The sequence below is a fragment of the Anser anser genome, assembly GCF_964211835.1.
Source record: "Anser anser genome assembly, chromosome: 3".
Lineage (NCBI taxonomy): Eukaryota > Metazoa > Chordata > Aves > Anseriformes > Anatidae > Anser > Anser anser.
The window spans coordinates 22,373,135-22,395,837 of NC_139722.1; the positions used below are offsets into that span (position 1 = coordinate 22,373,135).

The 22,703-nt window shown below is 46.2% G+C and overlaps 1 protein-coding gene across 7 annotated transcripts; it reads left to right on the forward strand.

The window, feature by feature from the left end:
- Positions 1–77: 77 nt before the first annotated feature.
- Positions 78–21,177, forward strand: KBTBD11 (kelch repeat and BTB domain containing 11). 7 transcript variants are annotated; one of them, XM_083829908.1, is made up of 4 exons: positions 976–1,096; positions 5,422–5,556; positions 6,174–6,281; positions 14,462–21,177. In XM_083829908.1, exon 4 carries the CDS (start codon positions 14,971–14,973, stop codon positions 16,756–16,758), a length of 1,788 nt encoding a protein of 595 aa, XP_083686034.1. In that variant the 5' UTR covers positions 976–1,096; positions 5,422–5,556; positions 6,174–6,281; positions 14,462–14,970; the 3' UTR covers positions 16,759–21,177. The 7 variants fall into 7 exon arrangements, with proteins under 7 accessions (XP_083686037.1, XP_083686038.1, XP_083686032.1 ...); XM_083829907.1 differs by lacking the exon at positions 976–1,096 and adding an exon at positions 4,663–4,796; XM_083829909.1 differs by lacking the exon at positions 5,422–5,556 and having other exon boundaries at positions 1,017–1,096.
- Positions 21,178–22,703: the final 1,526 nt, after the last annotated feature.

Genomic DNA, 22,703 nt, shown 5'->3' on the forward strand with positions numbered 1-22,703 from the left:
TCACTGCGAAGCTGGAAGTTGATACAGCTGCAATGGTCACACTGCCACCAGAAGAAGAAATGAGTCAGGTTCACTGTGAGTGAGGAGAAGGGAGAGGCTTTGCCCATCTGCTTGGAGTGTCCCCACGGGCCAGGAGATGGGCTGCTGCTGAAGAACCAGCCTGACGGGACACCGGAGTGAGTGGAAAGAGGGGGAAAAAGAGAAAAGCTATAGAGGAATGATGCTCTAAGAAAGTGTTGCAGGAAAACTATGCATTGTGATGGCCATATGAAATATTTGTGCACCTCTCATGGTTTGTAAAGGTTTGGAAAACATGGTATCGGTGTTTGGGAGGTCTTGGTGGAAGCCTGGCCGAAGCTTGCAGCGGGATATGAGGGATGGAGGGCTGCCTTCACCAGGAGCAGACCCATAAAGGTTGGACCTGGTGCTTAGGGACATGGTTTAGTGGGTGACATTGGTAGTAAGGGGATGGTTGGACCAGATGATCTGGGAGGTCTTTGCCAACCTGAATGATTCTATGATTCTACGTAACACAGCCAAGATTCTATGTAATACAGCCAAGGAGGTACCTGCTGTGGGGACACCTCTCCATGGAGGGACCGAGGGAGCCCCCCGGTTACCTCAGACCGCGCTGAGGCGACGCCCCGGCGCCTCCCAGGGGGGAGCCTCCCCTCAGCGCTCCGGCTTCGGGCCGCCCGCCTCAGCAACAGGTCTCTGCCGGGGGCGGAGAAGGGGACTGTGTGTGTGTGGGGGGGGGGGACCCCGCTTCTCCCCGCGGCGTGCCAGGCCACCAAGCGGCGTGCCAGGCGAACAAAGGGGCCGAGCGCGGAGCGGGCTCCCGCCTTCAGCCATTTGCAGCGCCCCGCCGCTCCCCACCCCCTTCCTCCCCCTTCCCCGCCGGCGCAGGCTCCGGCTCGCCACGGAGCCGCCGCCGCCACCACCGCCAGCACCGCCACCACTACGGCGGGCCCGAGGTGGGGCCGGGCCGGCTGCGGGCTGTGGGCTGCGGGGCGGGGCGGGAGGCGGGCGGGCAGCCCTGCGGGAGCCCTACCGGGAGCGCCGCGCCGCTCGCCGGCCGTCTCCGCGCTGCCGCAAGGTAAGCCCGGGGCCGCCGGGGAGACGGGAGGAGGACGAGGAGGAGAAGGAGGAGGAGGAGGGCTCGGAGCCCCGGAGAGGAGCTGGGGAAGGGGCCGGGGAGCAGACCCCCGGGGCTGCTGAGGCGGCGGAGGGCAGAGCCGCGGCTGCGGCACGGCGGCATCCTGGCGCCCCGTCGGGTCCCATCGGCAGCGGCCCCCCTGCCGCCGGGGCTGCGAGCGTGCCCCCGGGCACCTCCCGACCCTCCTGCCTCTCACAGCCCGGCCGAATCGCACCTACGCCTTTGCTTTTTACGCGTATGATCTTTTCTTCCTCCTAACTCCCGCCGACCCATTGCAAATGCGAATGAGCAGCGCTCCCTGCGCTGCTGCGTAGGGCTGTGTAGCAGCACCACCACAGTTGCTCCCCAATATATATATATATATATGTTTATGGCACGTTACCAAGAGCACACGGATGGGGTGAGCCCCAGGTGTGCACGCACCGCAGGGCTTGGCAGCGTGGAAGGTGGCGATGCCCCAGGAAAAGTCCTGCAGCTTTTGTTCCCCTGAAATCAGGAGGTTTTTACGCCTGGCCCTTCAAAAAGAGGCCACCCCCCAAACCCAAACTTACACATAGCACAGCACATGACGGTATTAAATCCTACAGCTAATTTCTTTTTTCACTCATCGAGGAGAAAAGCCCTCTAGAAATAATATTCTGTAAAGCTTTTTTTTTTTTCCACAGCAATTAAAACGAACAATAGAAACTAGAACAAAAAGCTGGGAAATGTAGGACAATAAAAATTAGAAAAGCAATAAACTAGAACAATCCTTTTACATGATCTGAGAAGCTAAAGAGCTCCTCCATCTTTCACAGATTTAACCGTCTGTCTCCCAAGAAGGAATTAGATGAAATGTTTATAGAAAATAATAATTAATCTGTCACTAGTATAGGCAAAACAATATTTTTCTAAAAAATATTGCTCCGGCTTGTCACCTTTGCTGCCTGTTCTGTGTGCTCCTCTTCCCGGGGCCCATCACCCACCATCCATTCCCTCTTTAATTAGGACATCTGATGCACGCCAGTGGGATCCGCCAGCCATCCCATACTAATGGTGTTGTCTGATCAGGGTCTGTCAAGGTGCCAAGGTCCAGTCCCCGGTCTGCCCCAGCTCCCCTCGCTCCGCAGGGTCTCACTCCTGCCAGAAGTGGCACTTTTAGGGGTCAACTTTTCAATTTGGAAAGTCTGAAATCTTTAATAGCTTCCTTTCTTCTACAAACTCTTTCCTCGCATCGCTTTTCCGTGTAACAAATAGTCCAGATAGGTAGGCAAAACGATGGCTGGAAAGGTCAATAAATATTAGATCACCGTTGTTTGGCAGGCACATTCAATGAAAGCCATTAAGTGGCTTTACTGTAGTAAAGCGGGATTATAGTATTTAGGGCTGGCCTAGGTTACTTGAGAGACAGGGATGTGGTTAGATGACTGGATCCAGATCCTACTTACTGGGGGTTTCAGCATCCTGTAGTATCCTGTTGCAAGAGGATATTAGGGGCAGCTGGCTGCTAAAGATGGGTATAATAAAACATGAAAGGAAATTGTGCCATTCCTTTTAGAGGAGAATTAAACTTTTGTGGGGGGTTGTCTTGGTTTTGATCTTGTAAGATCCTGTATGGATTTTGCAGGGATTTTGCTGTTGATGCTTGCTGAGATTCTGCAGCATTGCAGTTAGAAGGCTGTTTCTTTCCCATCAGCAGAAGCTGAGAAGTCATTTTCTACCACTTTAGGTCCTTGGAAATACCTATTTTTAAAAAAAGAGCACATTTTCATTGCGTTTGATCTCAGTGTTCTGGGGACAGTAGTTAAGTCTGCTGTTTTACTTTTTAATGGATCGTCGTCATCTATTCTTTCTGTTTTGTTTTTGGTCTTGGTGTCCTTTTGTCAGAGAACAGGCGTGATTTACTTCCTTTTATTGACAAAGAATTACTTTACAGCAGTTCAGGATTTGGCAACCAGTTTAACCTGATCCATGACTGAGCGTTCATTGAGCAAGAAGAGACCTTGCTCCTTCCCTAGCCTGGACCATGTATTTCTGCCCTCTGCCTTGTGCCAGCGCCAGTAAGCACGTGATGATACAGTAAATGGGTAGAGATTTTGCCTTTCTCCTGCAATTACTTAAGCAAACAGTTTACATGTACATGTATTATGAGTGGGGCTAGTCCTGTGACTAGCATTTAAATCTGCATTTAAATCCCTGCAGGACTGGGACCATAAATGCTGCTGTGCTGGGTTTTTTTCTTACTAAGCAGTGTTGGCAATCCTGTAGCCTATTCTCTGTCCTCCTTGGATGCTAACTGGCAGTTTTGGCTTTGAAGGAATAACAAGATTGGGTCAGTATGGTATATGTTAAGACAACTGTGTGGTAATATAAAAAGTGTTGGCTGGATGCTTTGTTCTACGAAGCACATTTGGTACTTTCCAGTTTCTTATACCTCATCAGTGAGGACAGCAGGAATTCACAATCAGTTTAGTCAGTTTATTTTATGCAAAACAAGCTGAAAAAACTCCAGTAGTTCTACGGATTTTGCAGCGTGCATCAGAAGGAGAAGAAAGATGTGTCACGTAAATGCTTTTCAGGTGCAGTGTTTCACGAGCTGCCATTGCTGTGCCTCTGGCTAAAACAGCCCAGTTGACAGCCTTGCTTAATTCACTTGGAAACGGGCCAGAAACCGCAACCTTTCCATACAACTCCACAGAAGTTGGACAAGCAGCTTCCATGCTGTTATGTTGTCTGTCACAACACGATTTGCATTAATTAATAGCATTGAAATTCTTTTGCACGTACACCTTCACAGATTAGCAAAAGCTGTTTGTTGTTTCTCTGGACGCTGATTCCCCCAGGAGTATTTAAGGAGCAGAGTAAGCTTTCCCGGTGGATTCCTAACTGCTGGAAGGCTCCCGGACCCTTGAATCATTTCAGACTATCAGTGTGTTAGAGATCTGCAATGTTTTTTGTTTTTTATTTTTATTTTTTTCCCTTGGAAATGGTTCTGCTTTTCTCTCTCTCTTTCTCTCATAAGCAGGCTGGAGGAACAGAGCCTGAGCACTGGAGATAAGCTATGATTTCTGCGACCCGTTTTTTAAAAGTGTTAGATGGTAAGAACCTAAACCCGGCCCTTTGCTGTGGGAATGGTGTGCTAACAATAAATGTTCCGATTCAGTCAATCAAAGACAAATCTAGTCATGGGAGAGCTTTCCTCTTATCCTGTAGTTTTCTTTCATCTCCTTCGCTGCAGCTCCCTCAGTGGCCTCAGTTCAAAAAAAAACTACTGTACACATTAGTACGTACAGTGTAGGAAATCCTGATGCTTGTGAAGTTAATGTGTCTGTAGCAGGGATGGGATTTAAAGTGAAGTGAGACCCTGCCCTTACCAAAACGCACCGTGAAACGTAGATAACGTGGGCAGTACTGAGACAACATGTTTCTTGTTTAATAACAACTGATAATAGAGTGCTGAAGGCTTTTGGTTTCCACAGCAAATGCCGAAGTGGTAAAGTAAATGTCACTCGAGTGTATTGTTTTGTCAGCTTTGGAGTCAGTTGCTTCCATGTGTCGCAAGATGTTTTACCCTGTGGTACAGGAAGAGGAAGGCAAAGACTGGTCGTGTACGTTCAGATGGTGACATTCACTGGTGCTCCTTCTCCTTGCTCAGGATGAGGTAGGATGTTCTTCTGCTCTCCTGCTTCTGTGGCAGAGAACCAGAAGGCCTTTATGATGGGCAGCAGAGGTGCAAATATCTATTAGACTGTTGATGTGTCAGCCCAAAGCCAAGACAGCATCGTTGCAGCCTTACAGGGAGGGAAATAAGTACTTTTATTACACCCCCAATATTAGGCAACTTTTCAGAGTACAGTGGCTGAATCCTTAATATCTGCTTTGAGAAGATGTCATTGGTATGTATCTAAAATCTCTGCCTAGACAGAAAAACAGCAAAACTTTAGACATAGGAGCCAGTGATCAAAATCTCAAAATGGTCAAGAACTGTAAATCAGGACCCCTGAATCTGTGCTTTTTCTCACACCTCCCAAATCCTAGCCATAAAACCAAATACCTCTCCTCACATCCTGACCCGATGGTCTTGGTTCTTACTGCATGTCCTGGCTGTCTTCAGCTCTGCCCAGATTGCTGCTTAACGAATGCAAGAGTAGCACCATGGCTGCTGCGTCTGATGCAGGCTTAACCGCGTCCATCAACGAGCCTTCATCCTGTAGCGCACGGAAGAGACACGTTTGTAACACAGGTTACTCAGTCACGCTACAGCCTTTGCTTTTCTTCTATGTAAGGAACTCAAAAAGCAGACGGGACAATCCTGAGATAGCCGTGATCATCATCGTCCTTCGTGCTGCTGCTGCCGGTCTGCATGTCTCTTCAGAGAGAGCATGGATCATTTGGGAAAAACAGTGCTGGCAAGTCAGCAGGTATAAAAGTACAGAAGATGAAAAAGCGCAGTCTAAAATAAAGCATGGCATGTGTATTTCTTATCCACAGTGATCCATTTGACACCTGATTTTCCAGCAAGGTCATTAGCTGAAACAGAGAAGCTGTATAGCTGTGAGACGGATGATTTGACCAGAAGAATGCTTTGACCTAATTCAACCAGAAGTTATTGGCTGGGTACAGGAGTAAAATTCTTTCGCCTGTACTTGCAGGAATAAAATTAGATAACCAGGCAGTCGTTTCAGACCTTTAAATTCAGGCGTCTTAAATGTTAGTGATTTGCTGTGCTAAATGAAGAAAATATATTTATCATGAGAAATACTGAGTCGTTTGAACTAAATTTTAAATGTCAAAGTTGAGTATAGTCAGAGAAACCAGTGCAGCTAGAAGGCTTTTGCCTCAACACCCAGACTCTGCTTATGGAGTTCACATTAAAAAGAATGTTATGCATCAAATGCAGAAACGTGTCAGGCTGTGGAAACGGAAGTATTTTAGTAGGAACCTATTTTATTTCTGTGTCAGACTGGCCTGCAACTGTTCCCTTCTAGCAATGTTAGCAGCATGCATCTCATTCACTTTTTGTTCTTCCCTTGTTCAGCTCTGATGACGACATGGGGTCGCCTCATACTTTGCTCAGCCCTCAGTTACATCACTGCTGCTAAAAACATCCCCATTGCCTGGTGGAGTCGGTGCTGACAGCTCGCAGGTATTTCTGACAGGAGAGTCGTGCCGCATAAGTACCTCTGACTCTAGCACGTGTTTCTGCTTCCAGATCAGCAAAGCCTGAAGCCTAGCAGGAGCTGGGAAGGACTGTACCCCAGGCAGCTTAACTGAGCCCTGCCCTGCAGGATGCAATGGGAAGAAATAGGGAAATTTCCCTTTCATCAGGGAACAGAACCCCACATTCTTTTTTCTCTCCCTCGGTAACATTTTGATTGTTTCTTTGGAAAGTACTGCAGCTTTAGACTGAAGAAGAGTTACCCTCCTCTCACAGTCCATAGCCTGATGGTTTGGGCAGCCCCCCAGTTGGCATCTGGGGGGTTTAAGCTTGTTAGAGAAAGGAACGAGCAGCAGCAAGATTCCTCTGGGGCTTGGTTGGTGCTCTGTTCACTGTAGAGAAAGGGGAGGTAGCAGCAAGTGTCAGTATTGGTATATTTTAAAACACTTTAGGTTTATTTTGGAGACGATTCTGGGCTAAGACACCTAAAGCAAGAATTAACACCTCCTGGTCATCCGTGTCAAGCATTTCATCGCCATAATCTTTGTTATTTCTCCGCTGGCTAGCCCTCGGTAGCTCTCGTATGCTGGTTTTTGAGGATCCCAATCAACTGGCATGCAGCTGTGCCTACACACGGCGTGCAAACGTGTCCGTGTGCCCCAGATTCCAGCACAGGAGCTGGCTGCAGACAGATCAGCGTGCAGCGCAGCTCAGACACACTAAATCCGTTTGCCTCTGCCTCTGCGGGAGAACTGGGAGGTGCATCCCACCCACAGATCGGTGCTGTGTGGAAATATGGCCCCAGGCCTGCACCATCTCCCTCTACCTTGGCCTGGTTTCCGCGAAACAATAAATGAAAAATGTCAGACTCCCATGAGTCACCTAAAAATTCACGGTTATAGGTCCAACAGCATATTCTACCAGCAGCACTGCAATGGCAGACGGGAGTCTCTGCAGGCTTTTTCTTTGCTTCCTTTCAGATTAGGGAGTCTGGGCTCTGTGCTGTCGTGCTGGGCTCTCTTCGCTATCTGATCTGGCTGTCCTAGGTATATCTGCTGCATTGCCTCCTGCCATCTGTAACTGCCCTCAAAGTCACCCTTTGCTGAGACAAAGACGTCTCTCCATCTTTGAATCTGGTCCAAAGTCTGTGTAGAGATAATGTCTAGAGAAATCTGAAACTATTTGGTAAATCTAACTAGATGTCCTGTAATTTTTGGTTGTGGCTAGAGTGATTGTAATTCACTTCAATTGGAAAAAGTATCTGGGTAAAAATAGCAAAGAAACAATGTATGTTCTCCAAAAATGAGAAGGATGCCTTTCACTGCGTATCTGAAGGATGTCTGCTTTTCAAAGCATCACTTAGATAATTTGCCAAGAAATCAATGAGCCTGTTCAGTCTGGAAAAAGAAGCAGTTTTATTATTCCCTTCTTTAGAAGTTTTCCTTTTACTTTCTTTTCCTAGGCATAAGTCTCAGACAAATGGGATTTTGTTGGCTTTCCTTTGAAGTATATTGTTACTTCTCAAGTTCTTTCTTCCTCAAGCACAATGGTGACAGACTTTGACAGATTTCTGGTGCTTTCAGCTCTTTAATCTGTATGTCCGTTCTGTAATGAAATTAAAAAAGAAATCCAGTTTTATCTTAAGCAAGGAATTTCATTTTGCCCATATATATGTACCCATTTTCTGTATTAAAGTGCAACACATAGCAGGTGTGTTGCAAAAATGTGGTAGGCTCTTTGAGATCAAATGTTCTTCTGTAATGCACACCAAGACCTGAATCTTCTTTTATTTTACAAAATCTATTTGTAGAAATCTTCAGTCTTTACCTGACTTGGCTTTTTGATGGATATTCTCCCCCTCCTTTATTATATCATCATTACCAAAGTGACTTTGAACGTTTGCAATTATTTGTTCACAACACTGTTTAATGGTGAAAAGCATTTCTGCCATCAACGCTAGGGCAGTTAACCACAGCAACACCCCAGCTGGACCTTCAGTCATCACAAGCTGATGCCTTGCTTGATGCCAGCACTCCTGGTGTGCGGCAATGTCCAGAATTTAAGTTGGAAAGGATCGCGAGATCAACTAGTCTGTTCCTGTCGAATTTCATCCCCCTCAAAGAGCCTTCCAGCAAGGCTTGTGATTGGGGATCACCTAGAGGTAAAGAAGCTAGCTCTTCCCTTCCTCATTTATGTCAGAGATGAATCACATCAGAATAAGGGTCAGATCAGATGTCCAGCATCCTGCCTCCCTCATGGACCACAGTCCAGTATTAAAAGAAGAGTGCAGCAAGGTAAAAATGTGTTTTTCCTCCTGGGATACTAATTTATCTTTGAATATTAGTACTGACCATTTTCCAGTTCAGTATCCTCCTAAACTGGATAGACACAGTTTTAGTGTTTAGCATGTGTTCAGTCACCTTCAGCAGATTTCCCTTCCATGAGCTTGTTCTTCCCTCTCCCCATTGACACATGCGAACTTTCAGTATTCACAATACGCTGTGGTAGTCTCTTGTTGTGTTTTTTTTATTTATTTTTCTCAGTGGTGGAAGTATTTTGCTTCGTGTAAGCTTCCACCCACTGGCTTGTTTAGGCCTTTCTCCACGAGCCGCAGAAGGCCATCAGTATGCAGCCCGTTCATGTGTCTACACTTGTTCACAGTCATCAAGTCACAAAATAAACATACCAAGCCCTGGAGAAGTGTCTGCATGGCGTTTCTCAGGCTTGCGCTACCAGTTCTCCAAGCTGCTAGCACAAGCCACCTTCTCCAAAGGCTTGGAAGCGTGGCTGCCAGCTGGTGCCGAAGCTCAGTTCACCTTTTTGCTTGGGGGTTGGCTCAAGTCTGGCGTATGCTGCGGGAGCCAGAGCAAGCCCCTGTCTGGCTGCAGAGTCTCAGTCTCTCCCTGAAGTGTTTTTTGATAGCTCTTAAGTCGTTTGGTACTCTTTATCCTCACAGATTTTTCATTGCCGCTTCCAAAACGTAGAGCATGCGTGTCCATCCATCCATGCATGCATACACGTGCCATGCATGCTCACACACCCCATAAACCTACCGATGCTGTAGATGAAGAGGTATCCTTTACCCTACTGCTGCTCCTTACTTCCCAGTTCAAGGGCTGCCTTCATCCTTTTAGCTGTAGCGCTACGCTGGATGTTACGTACAGCTCAACCCAGTCATGGCCACATGCTCTCACCTCGTGTCTGAAGAGTAATTCCAAGGCCATAGCTAGATCGAGCAGCAATTCTCCATAAAAAAAAAAACAAAAGGTTTGTTGCAGTCAGCGTGGTGTTGCCATACCGTTACCTCCTGATCTGTAGGGCACTAGTGCCAGACACCAGCCCTGGAGTTTTCCCCACGGGTATTGCAGTCATTCAAAGCCTCCTTTCTAACCCTTCTGTTTTTGTTAGGCTTTCTTCTAAGAGATGTTAGAGGTGGCTTGCACTTAACCTTTGCTAACTGTTGCTTTTGTGGGAGTGTTGTTTCCTTCTCGGTGTGAGAACTCCCGAGAGACACTGCTCCTTCCTAACTACTTCTGAAGAGTCCGACCTGGAAGGAACTCAAAAAGATATTTTCCTTTCTAGAGAATGTTATTCTCTACAGATGTCACTGATAGGAAGCCTTTTCTCTGGTTGTGATGACACTTCAAAACTTCTGTTTATTTTTAGTTTTGATTTGCTAGCTGGAATATCTATTCCATCAAGATTTTGATAACGTTTTTATTATGACTGATTTCCTCTCCCCCCGACCCTGCCCGATACGCACACATCCTTTTATTCCTCTGAGCTCCTGATGAGGAACTGCTACCCACATGTTTCTTGTGTGGTCTGTAATCATAAGCTGCGCTTCTTAAATGGTTGTTTTACATCCTGGTTGTATGAAAATGTTGCAGTTAAGAGATAAAAGAACTCATACCTCCGTTGCATGTTGTGAGAAAATCACAGCACCTTACGAGGTCACAGGGAAGCTGTGCAGGCGGCTCAAGTGTGGGTACGATACAAAGCATACATCCCGTAGGCAGGCGAAGGCACTGGCAGTGTATTGTAACCTCAGTTTTGAGCACTGCTAATTTTAACAAAGGAAAAGAAAAAAAATCTACAATTTTCTTGGAGTGGGCCTTTGAAAAACAGACTTTTTTTTTTTCTTGACAAGTTAGAGGTAACTCAAGTGGTTAAGATCTAGAGCTTACATCTGTAATAGGATGCAGGATTTCAGGTGCTGCAAGCAGCCGCTTTCAGAGAATTGGCATCTGCATTTTCCAGATGTCTTCTCTGGTAAGGAAGAGAGCATTTTTGTCCCGAATTTCACGGATCTGCTCACTGAGCAGGAGTGCAACAGACCGTTTTTATAAGTAAGCAAACCTCTTCACACTTGACTCAGCCCTCCAGAAGATTTTGCCTTCTCCCAGACGGAGATGGGTATCTTCAGTCTGCATGATAGTACTGGCCAGCTCTACTTTTAACAGCCTTCTTTACCTTTTTTTGTTTGTTTGCTTAATAAATACAAGGGATGTTTCTCTCTTTTGATGATCCTGCCTCTTTGGACTCCTTAATCGTCTCCATCGGATGACTCCTCTCTCCCGAGGGAATTCTCCGCTGGAGTGAAATTTGGCAGAACAAGTTTTTACAAAAGCATTTCCTGGACTAAGGTGGAGCAGCGTGGCACTCTGTCAGTTCTATGGTCTCGCGGGAAGGATCGCCTGTTAATGTAAATTAGAGCTGCTTACGATAGGGAAAGCACGGCTTTAATTTACCCCAAGACTGAGTCAGAGCAGTTTCCACTTGTGAACTGGAAAGCAATAATCCAATTCCTCCCACGTGTGCATATTCCCCAGAGAAAGTGGGTCTTGCTAGAGGACAGGGTTTAGGTCAGAGGTTATTGGCACTGCACTCATAAAGAGAAATAAATAGGGAGAGAACAACGCAAAACAAGCATTTAATTGGATTTTATCAGAAGAACTGCCAAATGAATGCCGTGCCAGGAAACTCTACCTGCAGGTCTTCCTTACAGTTCCTCTGTCAGAAAAAGCTTCGCCTTCTTATCTGTTCTCTTCCTAGGGCAACGTCTCACAGCATCTGAGGCTGGGGGCACGCATCCAGGACGTTGCAAGTGTGTCATTGCCAAGCCCGTAAATGCAGCTCGTGTTTGTTGGCAGTTCCTCTGGCCATTAACATTACATCATCCCCAGACCAAACCCATGATAATGAAAACAGCTCCGGCTCATGTAATTTAGCTTCTGGCTTAAAAGTCCCTGGTATAAAAGGTGACATCAGTCCATGGATGCTGTGTACTCTTGCTTCGTATTCCAGCACTTATCCCATTTGTGAGTTCTGAAAAGAAGTACTAAAGCCATGTTTGTTTTAAGCCATACTTTTCAAACTCTTCAAATCAGCCAAGTTATCAAGTGTCTTCTGTGGTTCTGTAATTTTTGAATGCTCTGTCAGCAATACAACTCTGATCGCTGTAGATAGGGAAAAAAAAATGAAGAAGGATTTCAGTATTGTATTTCCATCTGTCCCTTCCAGCTTCTTCCTGTTTTACAATAAATCCACGACCTTTTCGCTGAGGATTGGTTGCGTTGCTCAGTAATGGAAAGGTTCCACAGCTTCTGTGAGTTGTTTTTTCAGCTTTATCTTTGTGTAATCCCTGCAGCTAGACAAAGGTGCTGAGACTAGAAGAGCAGCCATTGGTCTGTAATTTACAAAGTCCTCCAAGCCCTCTTGTAGCTTTCCCAGCTCTTTGGCTTCCCTGTAGAGTTCTTTGTTGACTAAATTGCGTGTGATACTTTGATTCCAATCCTCTTTATGCTCAGCATGAATTTCGACATATTCATGGTACTTAGCTGTAAATATAACAGAAGGTGGGTTTTTTTTTTCAGAAAGTGGGTTTTTTTTTTTAGAATTCTGCTGTTGCCATTAGCAAGCTGTACTACCAACCCTCCCCCATCACTGCGACTGCTCAAGGGGATGGTAACGCAGGTGTTTGGTAGGACTGCGGTGGGTGGTTTCAGTGGCAGGTCAAAGTTCTTGGCCCAGCAGATATCTGTGTATGGGAAAAGGTTGATTGCTGTGCTTGAGGGGGACCTCATCCTTTTTCTTTACATTACTTGAGAAAGTTTAAAAGCTCGCTTTCCCTCGATGCCATTTTTAAAAATTTCAAATATTTAACTGGTGATTTTCCTCGGAGACATGACGCAGGAAATACATTTCATTATACATAGATAATACTGGTATTACAGATAACTGTTTTTGACTTCTCACTTTCATTCATGCTTTGTTTTGGGGAGCATTCTCTTTAGTCCTCCTTTATTGTTTCACTTGCAAAATCAAGCAGTAGGCTGAGAGCTTGAAGCTGCCTAAAGCCACTCATTCCTTCTTGTAGAGGGGGAATGTGAAGCCCGATGAGATTTTGGGAGAAGTGACCGAAGAAATGAGCTGTCTGGATCTACAAAAGATCATAACGTTGAGAGCAGTGGGAGAAAGCATATTAGCACCCCTTAAATGTTAACGATTGAGGAGGTCAGGCTGTCCAGAACTGTAGCAAGGTACGGGCAGAATATCAGGGTGCTCAGCCCCCGGAGGAGCAGGGCAGACAAAATGTTTCACGTACTTACTTATGTGACATTGATGTTATGCTGGTAGCAATTTTCTTAATGTAACAGTACATCAGAGCTTGATATTCTAAGTGATTTTCAAACCATTTCCATTTGGCCTTTGTCATTTTGCAAGTATCACGTAGAGTAGCTGCTCTCCAACAAAGCTGAAGGCCTGGATCAGAAAATAGATTAATCTTAATATCTACAGTATAATAAACTAAAATAAGTGGTTAGATAGTGAATTCAGTACTGTGGAGACTCACTGAAAAATAAAATCACATCAAGAGGGATGCTGCCCAGTTTTAAGTTATTAATGAAGCAATTTATCTCACACACCAAGCACATGCAGAGGGCACTGCCTTTCTGCTCATCCAGTTAAAGCTGCAGAAAATAAGTCAGTAAAGCCTAACATACAGAGTTAGGGGCTGGACCTTGAAAACTTGCTGCTGGGACTATATCCAAAGTTCATAAAACTTCTTACAAAGTTCCTAAGTGCCAAATTTTAAAATAGCTAAATGAGAAATAAAAAGTTTGTGAAATCTGGTCTCTTTAGTAAGGAGTTTTCAAATGCTGCTGAGGCCTTGTTATGGTCTCAGGCTCAAATATCCAGAAATCAGACCTCAGAATTGATTTGTCATCTAATTGAATGTCCTCAAATGTAATAGAAAGTCCTTTGCAGGGCAAGTGCACAGAACAGAAACCTCTAAGAGAAGACTGATGCTACCATTTAAGTGAAGTTTGCTTGTGCAAGTTTGGGTTTCTAAATTTTACGTCCATGTCAGGGATTTACAGACAATGCCATCTACCAATTATGTTTTCATGTAAAAAAACTCCAGAAGCTTGACTCTTCTAACAGTAATTTAATAAGGTAAATAGCTCACCTCTACTGAAAGGAAATCACAAGCTGCATCTTACACAGAATGGAGCGTTCCTTCAGGACTCCGAAAAATATGCCAACAGGGATTGTAATGGAAATTACTGACCTTCTTAAAAATAGAGTCAGACCTGCAGGTCCTCATTATGTGAAGTTAAGTACATTTGGGCCATTTTTATATGTGATTCATCAAAACTTAAACCACACGTAGGAAATTTATAAAGAAGTGAGTCAAAAAGCATTTTCTTCTGAAAACTACATTTGTGAAATGAAGATAAAGCTCAGTAGTGATTGTGCTGACAGGGACTCACCTACTTACAGCCGTGTCCTGTAGCCTGACATTTTCCCAGAAAAAAAACAACACTTCATGTTCAAATTATCTAATGTGATTTTTGCTCTCTTCTGCCTTATATTAGCAGAAATCTTAAACCTTGAATCAGTTCCTATGAAGTTTGATTTACGTTGTCATTCTAGCTACATAAGCTGTTACATACGTGTCAGATGGCTTTTGTCATAACAAAAAAATCCTTTGTTACATTTTGTAAACAATTAGAGTTCTACTAGCATAATTGTGGTAACTTCAGGATACTACTGATGTGCTGTTAATGGAAACGTAACTTTAGTATTCCTGAACTTCTGAGTGAACTGAGAATATATCTATTTTAAAACTGACTGGTTTTTTTACACTTTCTTTTCAATAGGTGGAGTGCATATAAGGAGCAGTGAGATGAAGAAACCTCTGTGATGTTCATGCCAAGGAGACTTTGGCTAGTGGGGAATCTCCTTCCAGAACAGATTGCAACCACTCTCTTCCCCTGAAATAGCTGCACACGGTGAACAAGCGATGATAGTACTCCTAACTCTCTGACTTCAGAGGACATTTCTTCCTCATTGCCCAGCACAGTGTGGGACCGGTTGTCACAAAAGGATGCCGCGCATAAAAACTGCTTAGCATTTTCATATAATAACAGGAAAACCAGAACAGCTTCTCAGGCTATCGAGGTGCGATATCCACACCGGGAAGAGGTTTAGGTTTTCACCGACAGCATCTGACAGGGGAGAAGGAAGCCGGTGCAGGCTGGGCCGCGGAGGCTCAGTGCTCTGTGCTGTTCCCCGCAGGTGATGGGCGTAGCAGTGCGGCCGAGAGCCGTCCCGTGCGGCGCTGCGCAGGGCCGGAGCAGCTAGCCTGGCCGTGGCGGAGGGCAGCTCCATGGAGGGCAGCGGCGCAGTGGAGGAGGAGGAGAGTGGGGCCGGGCCCGGCACCCCACCGCTCACCCTGGCCTCCCCTTGCGGCTTCAGCTCCTCTCTGTGCTTCAGCGCCGCCGTCACCGAGTGCGGGGCCCCGCCGTCGGCCTCCACCGGTGGCCGTGTGGTGGAGAGCCAGTGGGAGATCAACAGCGCGGCCTCCGAGTCGGAGGAGGAGGAGGCCGCCAACGCACAGGGGACGCCAGCGGGCACGCAGCCCATAGGGCGGCCGGTGGAGGAGCCCGACCTGGTGATCGAGGTGTCGGGGCAGCGCATCCGGGCTCACAAGTCGGTGCTGGCGGCCAAGAGCGACTATTTCCGCGCCCGTGCCTCGCGGGACATCCTGCGGGTGAAGGGGGTGAGCTACGGGGCGCTGCGGCTCCTCATTGACTATGTCTACACCGCCCGCATGGGCGAGGTGCGCCACGACAACCTGGCCGAGGTGGTGAGCGGCGCCCGCGTCCTCCAGATGCCCTGCGCCCTGCACTGCGCTGCCGAGGCCATGCGTGCCCAGCTCCGCCTCGATAACTGCTACCAGCTGCTGTGCCTGGCCAAGAAGCAGCGGCTGGCGGAGCTGCGGGAGGCCGCCTACCGCTTCATGAGCGACCACTACCTGGAGGTGCTGCGGGAGCCGGGCGTCTACGGCCGCCTCAGCGGTGCCGAGAGGGACCTCATTCTGCAGCGGCGGCTGGAGGCCGGCCGGCGCTGCCTCTTGGTGGCCGAGGTCAGCGACGCCTTCGAGCGGCCGGGCGGCGGCAGCCGGCCCCAGAGCCGCGAGAGCAGCCGCCCGCAGAGCCCCTCCTCCGTGGTGTCGCTGGAGGAGAGCGGCTCCCTCATCCACTGCTACCACGAGGCCAGCCGCGAGTGGAGGGTGCTGACGCGCCTGCCCGAGGAGGCCAACGCCAAGGGCTGCGCCATGTGCGTCCTCCACAACTACCTCTTCCTGGCGGGGGGCATCGCGGCGGGGCCGGCGGGCAGCGAGCCCCGGGCCCGCCTCTCCGACAAGGTCTTCTGCTACAACCCCCTCACCGACACCTGGAGCCAGGTGCGCCCGCTGGCGCAGCCCCGCTCGCAGCTCAAGCTGCTGGCTCTGGACGGCTACCTCTATGCTGTGGGGGGCGAGTGCCTCTTCACTGTGGAGAAGTACGACCCACGGGCTGACCGCTGGAGCACCGTGGCGCCTCTGCCCAAGGGTGCCTTCGCCGTGGCTCACGAGGCCACCACCTGCAACGGGGAGATCTACGTCTCGGGGGGGTCCCTCTTCTACCGCCTGCTCAAGTATGACCCCAAGCGCGACGAGTGGCAGGAGTGCCCTTACAACAGCAGCCGCCGGCGCTCCGCTGACATGGTGGCCTTCAAGAACTTCATCTACCGCTTCGATGTCAGCAGCGGCCGCGGTGGAGAGCAGGGCCCAGGCGGTGGGACCAGCGGTGGCGTGGAAGTTTTCCGGTACAACACGGTGGCCAAACACTGGAGCCAGTGTGCCAGCCTGCGGCCCAGTGGTGGCCCCGTCCAGCCCTTCCGCTGCGCCGCCTTGGGCAACACCATCTACTGCGTCAACCGGACCGGCACCCTCCGCTTCTGCTTAGCCCAGGATGGCGAGGTGGAGGCAGATGGCGGGCTCAAGGGTACCTTCGACGGGGAGCTTCTCAAAGCTCCCTTTGACGCCAAGGGCGTTCTCCTACCCTTTGTGCTTACCCTGCCAGAGAAGCTGGAGAAAGCAGGGGACCAGGAGGGCTCTCTCCCACTGTGAGGTGGCCAGCCTGGCTCCGGGCTGCCAAGCAGGGAGCTGGATTGTAGCTTCTGGGGGACCCACCATCTCCCTCCCGCAGAGGGGACCCCCTCCAGCATGTCTGCAGAGAGAAGGGGCTCCCCCTTTCCTCCTCTCCCCTCCCAAGGTGTTGGTCTGGAGCTGCTTGGTTGTTACTCGGTCGTAATTCTTTAACGTTTGCTGTGCTTTGTGTGAAAAGCCGAGCAAACAAAAGGAAAAGCTGCTATAAAGGATAATCTCTGGATTACATTTGTGCCAATTCCTGATGTCAGAAAACTTTTGTACACCTGGATTCCTAAAAATTCCTGACAACAGTGTCATAATGAGATGTTACTGTTAGTGCTGGCTGTGTGTATGCACATAGTTGTAATCAGGGCTGGAGCCTTTTCTGCCATTTGTTTTCTTTCCTCCCCTGGATGATACCAAGGGATAAACACTGCTGGCAGCATCGCTTAGCTGTATTCGTTTTTATGTTAAACCAACTATTTCCTGTGTTAGGGAAGTACAGGAAGATTGTCTCAATTGCAGCCTTTCGTTGGCGGTGCAATAGATTGTTTGAGGAAGACATGGCACTGTGTGGTCCCAGGAATTTCAACCACAGATATTTAACAGATACCAGACTGAAAGGTTTTAAGCAACACAAATGTGTGCCACATGTTCATATTTGGAATATAAAAATAAAATAAGGGGGCAAGCTACCTTTTTAAGATGTGGCATGTTATAGCAGATATGAAATGTCGGTATGTTCTTTATTTGAAAAAGGCAACGGTTTCTATATAAAAAATACATTGTTTTATTACTTTTTTATCAGAGATTTTAAATTATAACAAAAGTGGACTGAAGCTGTTTGGACTGTAACAGATTGACATGAGCATGTATACCACTAGAGCTGGGGGAAATATTTTGTACTTCAACTGCTCTTTAATTAACTGCAGGTCAAGGAAAATTAACCTAAACCAAATGTAAATGCTTTGAAACCATCTGTAGACAGCTTAAATGTTTCGCTCTATGTTCTGTACCCTGTGACAAGAGGCTTTTCCAACTTGGTGCAAGACCGTCAAAGGGGGACACAGAAAACAGGAATGTCCTACACATGTTGATTTTATTGTGCACTGACATGGTGTTATTTCCCTGTCTTTTGATTGAGAGACTGCTTTATTTATTCTGATTGATTGCTGTAATCGATAAGCCCTTGTCGACTGCAGAACATGCTGATGGCACACGCTGTCATGGGATTATGCTGTTTGTAGAGCAGCGTCCTAAGGAGACACAGCCCGAGAGGGGTTCTTCCTGCCTGTGGAAAGTCAGAGCATGCTTTTTTTGTCATGTTACTCGGAACTGGAAAAGTGTAAACTGTCTACACAGACAAACTATATTGAAAAGGGCACTTGCATTTATTTTATACACTTTATATATATAAAAAAAATCGATCGGAAGACAAAGCAAATGTTTTAGCTTTACAGTAAACCACTGAGATACCTTTTCTGGAAAACAGAACCAATGCTTTTCCTATTAGTGATTCCGCCTGGAATTGGCATGGACTATGGAAGGGAATTGTTTATGTTCAAAGTTCTAGTAGAGATGCATATTTTAGAGAGACAGAGGGACCTTACATCAAAGAGCAGCAGACCTTTTTATGTTTTATTAAGATGTTTCCATTACCAGAACATTAGCATTCTTATATGTTATTGCTAGTTCCAAAGGAAGGCAGCAGGCTCTGTCCTAAGAGACACCTTCACAGAGGACAATAGTGAAGCTTATAGATACTTCTTTCTTTACCTTTCCTTCCCTTCTCTCCCCTTCCCTTCCTTTTTTTTTTTTTTCTCTCCATCTGTCCTGCACAGAGGTTTTAACACAGCAGATCCGATTAGCCATCCTTTAGCAAACAGTGATTCGGTCCTAAAAGTTCTCAGCCAAGTGAGCCCGTTCCCTAGTGAGCTAATTTAGGCATCACCCAGGTGGGAGCTGCAGGTCTGCTGTGTGGTGTTTATCCTGGCCTTAGTACAGGTTGGTGCAGAGGAATTTAATGCCACAGATGGCATATTCATCAGCCATTCACAAAGAAACAATTTTTTTTTTCACTGAATGATGGACTTAATTCTCAGACAAGAATCCTTGGAAATACTGACTCAATGAAATTACAGCATTGTAGCTTGAGCAGGAAATAAAAATGATGTATTTGCCTTCAGCATCATTTTTTACATTAGCTGTAGGAAGTATTTCAATCCGGGTAGTGAAATGCTTAGGTGGATTCTTAAAGGCATAAGCACTAGGCCAGATTTTGAATTAGCGGAGTCACCAGAAAGACACAAGGAAATGTCAGTTTTATCTAACAGTACAATAAAATTTCCTAGTTCAAAATATTTTGTAGTATAGTTTTTATGCTACAGCATAGTGAGGAAGCAAGCCAGCTTTTTCACTCCTATTAACTAATCATGAAGTAAGCATTTTCATTCGTGTTAATGCATGAAAATGTTGCTAAGTGACTTTTTGGAAGTCTCCATGATTTGAGCTGCAAAAATATGCCACAGGCTCTCAGGAAGGAATGAAACGTGTCCTTTCTTCCAAAATTTCTTGCTATATTCCATGAGGAAATACACTGGGGAATAATCTTTGCAGTACGAAGCGTTCTACAAACCTGCCGTGGTTTGTATTTTTGCTAGCTTACATCTTTAGCAGAGGTTGCATCAAGTGCCTACCCACCTGTGTTTGTTTATGCAGCGTGAGAGCGGAGCCTGGCCTCCATCAGTAGCTGTCCATCGAAGCTGTTGCCTCTGTGCACTCTTTGCATGCTCGCAGCCTGGTGACTGACAGCAGCACCGTGTTTCTGGCCACGTTTCCTACTTTCTGGCCTCTGTTTCCTCCCTGGTAAGCCTGAGGCAGGTTTGCTCTGAGTTTGCTTCTTTTTCCTGCCACTTGCATCTTCAGTGCAGCCAAAATGTAGTACTTGGGGACTAAAACCAGAATTTAGGCAGACTTCAGGCACTGAAGACTGAAATTATCATCCCAGAACTCTCCTGTTTAACTTAAACTGAGCAGCCCCTGTCCCTTTGGCTTGCAGAGGTGCTGAGCACGCCCCTCTCCATGCATCCACCACTGCTCGTGTCTGAGCAGCTGCGCACCGACCTAGCTACTGCCTCAGCTCCTTGGAAATGAGGTGACGTGATAGCCGGGAGCCACTGTTGAAATGTGTTTGCTTGTATGGTCCAAACTGAAGTGCCAGGCCACCCTCAAACTGTGTTTGCATATGTTTCGCTTCTAAACCAGTTATTTTATGTAATTGCCTGAAGGCTACTGCATTTGCATGGGAACACGGAGACAGTGTTTGCTTTCTTAGCCTGCAGTGATTTCATCCACGTCTCTAGAGGAGTGCAGGACCTCGTGGAGTTCATCTCTGATCTGCAAATATTTACGTATTTTGTATTGTGCATTAATTGGCTAAAGATCTCGGAAATCATCTAGGTTGGTGAATTCAAGCCTCCGTCCTCACTGAACGATCTGAAACTAGGTGGAGAGATGTATTCCTCTCTGCTGATCTTCTTCATTAATCTCACAGTCTTCTTCTTTACCTTTTCCTTTACGAGGACATGTAGAAAATATTTTTTATGCTTCTTCCTCCCTAGGGCACTCCTGTTTTCAAGGTCATCTTCCAAAAGATTTAGGCTTGAATTCCCTGGAGGGAACTCAGGGTTACCACTTCATGTGTGTATATTCTCAAACCTGGATGACATTATTCTTCTGATATTAGAAGAATATTGGGATCACATCCTATAGCTCTTTTCCAGGGACGAATCCTTCCTGCATCCAAATCCTTCCTGCATCCAAATCCTCCAGCAGCACGCACAGGCTCCTGCACCCTGAGCGGTGGGTATTTTGTCTGTATTTTGGTTTGCCAGTCTGAGGTGAGGGGCTGGATGCCTGGTACCAGCAGACCAAGCAGGTAGTTTGGGTTCATCTCGGGGGCGATGCCGTGGTAAAGAGGCATTGCGCTGCCTGACGTGGAAATTCCTAGGGCCTTCGTTGCATCTAAAGCTAAATCCCTGCTTGAATAAAGAAACAAGCCGCCTTAGCAAATGCTAATAACAGATGGAAATGTACTATTTCCATCTATTAACTGGTTCTGTAAAAAGAATGTTAATTGCAGCAAAGCCATTTGTACAAATTCTGTTTACACTTGGAAAGCAAGTCAAAGGAATAATTGGCAAAAGAATAGCCCTATTTGATCAAAACAGGCACTGTTAAGCAACATGGGAAGGATGCTAATCATACCCTACTAAGAAACTAAATTGTGCAGTAGCGGATGTAAATTCTATCCAGAAAAAAAAAGTAAAATCTTTGTAAATAAGTACCTGGTAAAATTTAAAGTGATAAAAGAATAAATTATTCATATGAAAGCTGTAACTCTCCTGTGCTGTTTGGCTGGCTCTCAGAGTGTTGTATCCCGAGTTGCACTATTCATGAGTGGCCTGTTGCTTTCTTGCTTTGCGGTAGCCATCCCATTGACTGCTCCACAGATGGGTTACCCTTTATTATCACAAAGCTTAACCGTGGTACCGGGCTGATTTGCTTTGTGTCTGGACTGACATGTAGTGCTTTCTACTTGAATGAACCCAGGAGATTTAGAATTATCTTTCCCTGGGCTTTTTTTTTTTTTTCAGTGGTTGGGAAACCTAAGAAAGCACAAGAAGGGAAGCGGTAGTACCATTGAGCAGTTGTAGTAACAAGCATTTAATGATTTATTTTTGTGTGTGTCTGCCATTATTCAGCACCTCAGACTCGCCCTGGGCTGAACAAGAGTGTCTCTGTGTAGCTGTTACCAGTATGATCCTAAGCACCAATGCAGCAAAGTGTGTTTTTATTTAAGTATATTTCTGGCTCAACTCCTGCCCTGAGATAATTTAATGGGAGTTTGTAATAGTTCTGTAATTTGGTAGATTAATGGAACTATTCTGAATTTACATTACAGCTCTTACAAGCAGAGATTGACACCCAAATTCAGTAAAATTGTGCGCTCAGAATATATAATGGCAGACTTTTCATTTGTTTTGGCCTAATGAATGCTGTTTTAAGAGCTGCTGGAATGAACCCATCAGTACGAGGAAGCAGCAGGCCATTTTGGAGGCTCTCTGAGCTTCATAAATTACTCAGTGGGAGGAAATGGGAGTGTGGGGCAGAGGGAGAGAGGGAGAAAGGATTTGGGACACAAAACCACGTACTATATATTCAGTAGGAACAAATAAATAGCGGGGAAGGAAACCAGAGTCGTACTTGAGACAGTGATGACTACATGACCAATCTATTTCAACTATTTGTGAAGCAGCCTGGGTTTTTACCTCTTCCATTATTATTAGTCTTATCGTTTTGCACCTGCAGTACATCTCAAACAACCACAGTGTTTAACAAGCTACTTTTTTGCAGGAGTCTTGTGCTTTGCTTTTAAGTCTTAGTGGGTTAGCCTTTGACGAATTTGTGAAACTATAAAATAGCAATGTTGATGCTGCCACTTAAAACAGATTAACTAATGCAAATGCTTTAGACACTGTTCACTATTCAGGTGAATTACATGTGTAACTGATGTATTAACAGATCATTTTTGAAGTATATATAGGTAAGGTCACTGTAAAGCTTTTTATGTACTCCAACTTGTGCTGTAATGAAATAAATACGTACAAAAAGCTTATGCTCCCCCGTAGGGATTTCTGGGTAACTGGTGTTTCTTTGTCATCCATCCGATCAGTAAACAACATCGTTGCTCTTATCGTAAACCCAACAAAATTATATGGGTTATCACAAAGGTAAAAAACTTCAGGAAATGTTTCTAATGCTATGCAAAATATATATATATATATATATTAATTTCGCCATACCCTGAATATTGCGAATGTGGAATATTCTGGGGTGAAAGCACTTTCTTAAGTTCAGATTTG